Source organism: Ptychodera flava, chromosome 17 (assembly GCF_041260155.1).
Source record: "Ptychodera flava strain L36383 chromosome 17, AS_Pfla_20210202, whole genome shotgun sequence".
Classification (NCBI taxonomy): domain Eukaryota; kingdom Metazoa; phylum Hemichordata; class Enteropneusta; family Ptychoderidae; genus Ptychodera; species Ptychodera flava.
The window spans coordinates 28,425,420-28,432,200 of NC_091944.1; the positions used below are offsets into that span (position 1 = coordinate 28,425,420).

The 6,781-nt window shown below is 37.3% G+C and overlaps 1 protein-coding gene across 1 annotated transcript in view; it reads left to right on the top strand.

The window, feature by feature from the left end:
* LOC139115978 (uncharacterized) overlaps positions 1-6,449 on the top strand; it is a 30,947-nt gene extending 24,498 nt beyond the window's left edge. Inside the window, exons 2-5 of the mRNA XM_070678456.1 lie at positions 171-593; positions 1,207-1,320; positions 3,806-3,925; positions 4,297-6,449. Coding sequence (XP_070534557.1) covers positions 171-593; positions 1,207-1,320; positions 3,806-3,925; positions 4,297-4,628 — 989 coding nt within the window. The 3' untranslated portion in view covers positions 4,629-6,449. The remainder of the gene's footprint in view (positions 1-170; positions 594-1,206; positions 1,321-3,805; positions 3,926-4,296) is intronic.
* Positions 6,450-6,781: the final 332 nt, after the last annotated feature.

Sequence of the window (6,781 nt, forward strand, 5' to 3'; positions counted from 1 at the left end):
TATATATATATATATATATATATATATATATATATATTATATCTATATATATATATCAAGGAAAGCCACATTTTTTGCACGATACTTCACATTTCTACTGCCTACATGGTTGGTCTATACTACAATATGAATGTATCCATTGTATTTTTATTTCTTCTTTAAATTTGCAGAAAATATAACGGAATGTGACCCTCAGTCTCCAACAATTCACATAAATCTAACAGACGAAACACCCGTCGGACTCGTGTCAGTGGATTTGGCGAGAAACAGTGGCCAGGATGTGTGTAATATAAACGTACAGGTGACTGTAAGCACGAACAAGATGCTGAAAGTGGACGTTCTCTCAGGGGACGATAACTTCTTGTCGGACACACAGACAGATTGCGGTGTAACCGTCACAACGTCCGATGACGCAATCCCCGACCTCGGAATCTGCCGCAAATCGGGAGATGGGACGATCGGCAGCGACGGAAATCAGACCCGGTCTTCTTATCAAGCTTCCGGCAAATCTGTCGACATTAGCATTGAAATAAGTGATCTGGAATCTCAAGAATTTCAATTAATGGTCGAAGCTTACAGCAAGAGCACAACAGGTAAGTGCATGTACCTCAGCCACTGCAACAAAACGTAGACCCAGTGTTTGTTAAATGTCTTCTTGTTCAGCATCGATGTCACTTGCGCCGTGAACAAGATTAAGGTACTACGCGCCAAGAAACAGTAAAACGTAAATTTTACGCAAACTTTGTTGAATGAAACGGTAAGCCATTTTGAAAGAATAAAATAAGGGTTACAGAACATTTTTTTGTACAAGAGAAGCAAATCAGTGCTTCATGATATCCGATATTTGAAATTAAAAATGGCTTCTATATCTGTAATAACTCTATACTGTTGGTTTGAAACCCAAACAAACTGTTTTACCCCAAGACAAAAAAGTCGTCATTTCACTCCTCATTGCTGTTCCGTTAATGGAGAACTTAAAGGCCAATAGTTGTAACTTTTGGTGTTTTTCTACACTTATTTTGTTCTGTACCTCAAATGCATTCGGACTGTAATCTAACTAATCTAACTGTAAACTAACTAACTAACTCACTCACTCACTCACTCACCTATTTACTCACTGACTCACTCACTAACTCGGCAACAACTTGGATCCTTGACGGTTTTGAATGAATTAAAACTGACAACCCCCTTTTTCTTTACAAAAAGGTAATTGCTTTCCATGTGCCAAAAGCGGCAGTGTCTGTATCCATGGTGATTTGACGTGTGACGGTCTTCAAAATTGCCCGGATGGAGAAGACGAGTCCTTCGAATATACTAGAGGTGCGATTTACCATTTTAGATGTCTTACCTTTGATTTCTTTTTTGTCATTGGAACATTGAGGTCAGAGCAAAGGTAGAGGTAGGTTTTGTTTCAGGGAAGATAGCTTATTTCCCAAAGTTTATTGTAACCATATGGAATTTTCACAAATCACGATTTGTGTAAGTCTTTGAGGGCTTGCCAGCATGTTCTCTAAAGTTTACTGATGCACAGCTGAGTTTAATAAAAGACACGGTTAGTCAAAATACGAATCTTTACTTAATTTTTGCGTGGTTGACACAGCATTCTCGTGTAGCAAAAGCGGTGAGCAGTTCGCTGTTGTTACAGTCAAGTAACAGTGCCCTGGACAAAACGCGTGTCATGACGTCAGATAAACATGATAGGCAATTCTTGTTGTTGGATTTGTATCATTTTTTTTGAACTTGTACGTCGAGTTGCTGACGTAAACGGTACACGGCGCGTAACCAAGGTCAAAATTATGTCTTCACATTCGATTTTATTACAAGTCTTTAACTGAAAATTATATCCTTTTTGGTAATTGAAATATGTCTGCACCGATTACAAAGCAGGAACTCATCAATTTCAAAATCGATGAGAGAGAGAGAGAGAGAGAGAGAGAGAGAGAGAGAGAGAGAGAGAGAGAGAGAGTTCAAATTGCCAAAAATATACGACATTTCCAAACTCTATGGACATTATTGTTTTTAACAAAAAATCATCACAGCAGATCGCTTAGTGTGTTGCCACCCATTAGTTTGCTTTCATGCTGACAATCGATGACAGGTTAAATTGGATCCAAATATATTCAAGTCACAAAATTTCCAAGGCGAGTAGAAAATAGGTCAGCTAAACATCTGGCTCACTTCAATTGAAATATTGTTCCCGCAATTAGCCTGTATTTCCGGAATTATATTTCGAATGGCTGGTCAGGACTTTGGAAATTTACTGAAAAAGACGGATAATATTTTTGTAGGGAAGGCCAGTGTAAATCATGCGATACATGTTTTCAGGTGTTGTTTGTTTGCACGAATTCAAAACACGAATAAGTTTGAAAATGGAACCCATCAAACTGTGAATAATGTCAACCTACCAGACGGATCGTTTGTGGGGTGTTGATAAAGTACCATTGTTTTCTTTCATTCTTTTAAAAATCACCTCAATATTTCCGTTGAGCAATGAAAAAATGGAAGGATTTTGTGTACAGCCCGACAATTTGCGTAAACGTCCAAATGAAATTGACAGCATGTCTGAACAAGCGTAATTTTGCGAATAATGCGCTAATGTTTACTGTCAAATAGAAATGACTAAATACCCGTATACCATCGACGTCAAAAACGTACAGGCGTCTTTCACACACCTGAGGTTTGTATGCCCTTATCGAATAGTTAATCATAACACAAAGTCTGCGCATATGTTGCTGAAGGATAATAGGTGCAATTACTGATAGGATATTTTATTGCCTCAAGAATTATTACCACAGGCTAAAAATTGTGTTTCGTAATCGTAATTCTTTATAATTCACTTAAGGTAGAATGCGCCTAAGGGACGGATATTCAGACTCAGAACTTTTACAATGTTTTCCTGATCTACCACTTGTTTGGATTCATTTTAAAGCTCTTGGTGTAAGAAAATTTTTCGCTGTCATAGTTTTTAGAAAATCGAAAATTTTATTTTTCTCCATACAGTTAACGAGGGGGTAGGTGGGGCAGCGGCCATTTTGAATTTTAGATATCGGTCAATCTTCTGTAATTTGTCTCTCCATAGACTCTCGGTTTTTTTTTCTCGAGGTCCGGGTCTATGGTTTCTCCAGTAACAACATTTGCACGTTGACCATCGATTTTTGTTCGTGTTTTTGAAAGAGGACAGTTGAAAGATTCCTTGAGGAAAATTTGAGCAAAAGTTTCAATCTTTCATTTTTGAGGCGCATACTACCTTAGAGGGAGTCAACATGCACTAATATAGCATTTTTATAACAACTGATAATACATCCCAAAATCTCCAAACGGCATGAAATTATTTTCACAATACTAACGTCATTTCATTGATTCACAACTTGTTTTCAAGCTAGACTGACAAGAAATACCAAGCCATATTATTTGCAGTCATTTACAAAAACTGTTGTCAACAACTATTCAGAACTTATTATTCATCAAGTTACCCAAAAATTTACAATGTTTATAGTTCCTAAACATATTAGAGTACTACCATGTCCACCAAGAACAAAAATTAAACAAGCCTACTACTGGTTCTGTTTACACAGAATGAATTGAATCGAATCATAGATTGCTGGATTACACTATATAATATTATATAAATAACAACACGTGTTGAATCTAAATCAGTTTGTGAATAACCTTTCACCTTGACAGTCGAAATATTAGAGAGCTTTTTAGATCAATGTTAAAATTTTAGATTGACCGAAGTTGCATTTGTACAGGCAACGTCGCTCGATAATTATCGGATTGAATGTCGTTCGCTTTGTTTCTTCAGATAAATCGTGCCCGCTTGTGTGTGACGAAGGAAAGCAGGTCATTGGACGGAGTCAAATTTGTGATGGCTCAGCCGACTGTGTTGATGGTTTGGATGAAGAGAGGCGAACGTGTGGACCAAGTGAGTACACTGTCTGCCTTTAGTACTATATTAGTACTCTTCCTCTGTGTCCTTATCTGTCTTTCCTTAAGCCCTCGAAGTATTATCTGCCTCTCTGTCTCTGTCTATCTAGCAATCTCTCTCTCTCTCTCTCTAGTCCCAAATCTCGTTGATTTTGAGTGACGTCAAGCCTGTGAACTAATTCGTTATGGCATACCTTGTTTATTGACGATTTATTTAACATTTATGAATACTCATTCACACCTCACTCTTTACAAACTTTACTTTTTAAAATTAAAGAAAAAATCTTATGCGATAGTAGACGCTTTAAAAATAATATCTATAGTTGAAAAATAATAATCGATGCCGTTTTACCTTTTTATGTATTTTAGAACCATGGAGTTCCCTGAGTGTTTTTGATATAACAGTGGCCGTCATGTGCCTTGTACTGTTGATTCTGATGTTTGCGTTTTGCATGTGGTACTCCACTCACCCACCTGACATTAAGAAGTACAAGAAAAAACAAAAAGCCCTGCAGAAGAGACGAGAACAGAGGATGAAAATTGAACAGATGAGAGCGCTTGCAAAGGAGACCGACGAAAACGACGAAGCGAGGGAGGAACCTCGGCCGGACGACGGTGGCGGCGCCGTGGGCCCCGCGCCACAATATTTAGGGTCGGCCGAGGATCAAGTGAACCAAGGCACTGTCCAGAGCTATTTATAGCACAGAGTTTGCACAGCAATTTTCATAGCTTATTCGTCATATGTTTTCTGGGATGTCTATGATCATATAGCTACTTTATAGCTTTTAAACGAGTTGTAAAGGATAGTCTGTAATCAGTAAACCCCACCTAACAACGTCAGCAATTTAACAGTTTATTTCTATAAATATTTGTTTTCCCAAAATGAACACTTTGAAAAGGTTTACAAGCTTATCAACAGTTTTAAAAATATTTTGCACCGAGGAATTGTTTCTTCCACATTTTTTCACTACATACATTTCTTTGATGTTTATAAATTGACATCAGTTTTCCACAAATCAACCACGAGAATCAACTTCCCAAGTACAATTACCTTTCAGTATTTTTTACATTAAATATAATTAACACCTTTTATAACTTTATGAAAGACTACACTTTTTCAATGCAAATAACATCTGTATATTGAATTAAGGCATCAGATTATCAATTAGCCCTTACTTAACAAAAATCATAAAATTAAACCGTCATTCTCATCTTATATCAGAATTATATGCACGTTAACATTAACATAAGTATGAAACTGAAATATTAAATTCTTGCCATGGCTTATCCAGTCAGTAAGTTTATGCTGCATACATACGCATTCCGCTACTTAGGGAAACGGGTTGATAAAAACGAAATTCCTACAAAGTTTCCAGGCATTTAATAACAAGATCGCTTTAATATGCAGAAAATTCATTGAATTACAATTGCTTTAGTGAAGTGTGGGACATTGGACGTTCTGAGCTCATGTCCTGTAAGATATAGAGATTCGAAGCGTCTTTGTCTCGCTGTTAAGAACTTACTCTAGTGATGTTGACATAGCGTTGAGTTGTTTCGCTGCCTCGCCTTAGAGAAGCATTCACCTCTGTGACAGACGCGACCTCTGTGACAGACGCGGACTCAAATTTTCCAATACTTTTCCAGGCTATAACTTGTGGCGGTTCATTTAAAAGCTCTGAAGTAAGTAATCTTTTACCGTCTTAGCTTTTTGAAAATCGAAAATTTTATGTGCCGCACCGAGTTGCATTTCAAATATCTGTAAATACTAGATAATTTGTTTCTCTAGTTCCAAACTTTGCACGGGTACCCTAGATTTTTATTATTATCTTCGATTTATGATCTTAACGAAATGCAGCAAAGAGGCCTGACCTGGAATATATTGGAGAGAGCAACATGCTACTGTATGTGGAGCATGCTTTTACAGTTTTACTTTGAGCAAGACTAAAACACAGTGTGCCAATACTATTCTGAAACACAATTCGGCGTCATCTTAGGGGGTATGTTTGTAATTATTCACCATTAAAGACACCCTAAGACAAGCCCTAATTTTACCATGAAGGAGATTGTGGTCCCCGGTTCTTTACGTGTATCCTATTTGTACAGCCACTCCATTTTATGACCGTTGAAATGAACTTGAACGTTTGTTGACTGATATTCACTTACAACACCTAATGTTTCATCGGTGCACATGTACAGCAGATACTATCAGAGAGTGCTAGAGATGCAGTATTTATTACACGAAAATCACAGTTTTGTAAAAAGCGCAACAATGTACCATAAGCTTTGGTGCAAACCGTTACTAGTACAAAATGGGAAGAGGCTGAACGAACATTAAACTTACAGCAGTGGCTTTCATGAAGAAGTACCCGGGGTATTGCATTACAATTATTTGTACGAAAATGTCAAAGTTTTCAGTTTTGTAATCTTTTTCAGACACTTTACTTTCTTCTTGGTAAATTTCTATGCAGATATTTCCATCACCACATTTTAACTTTCAATGAATAAAACTTACCTCTAAAAGACACCACGGAAATGACCCAAAGTGGGTTATTGAGTAGGAATTTGATGTGCAACAAGATACTGTCTCACATAAACAGAACAAAACATAAGCGTTACAGACACTGGAGCTTAAACTATTCGACGTCTGATGTTGTGTGTGAAAAAACAAAGGTAGGTATTGATATCGACATTCATGTCGATTTCATTTCATTCAGCCTACTATCAAGATGAATCTGAGTGTCTAATAAAATCTTCTGTACAAGGTGATAGCACTACATACAAACATTGTCAAAGTAGCTATAAAATGCATCCTGCGCACTCACCGATGGTTCGGAGCGTATGGTGCTGAAGTATC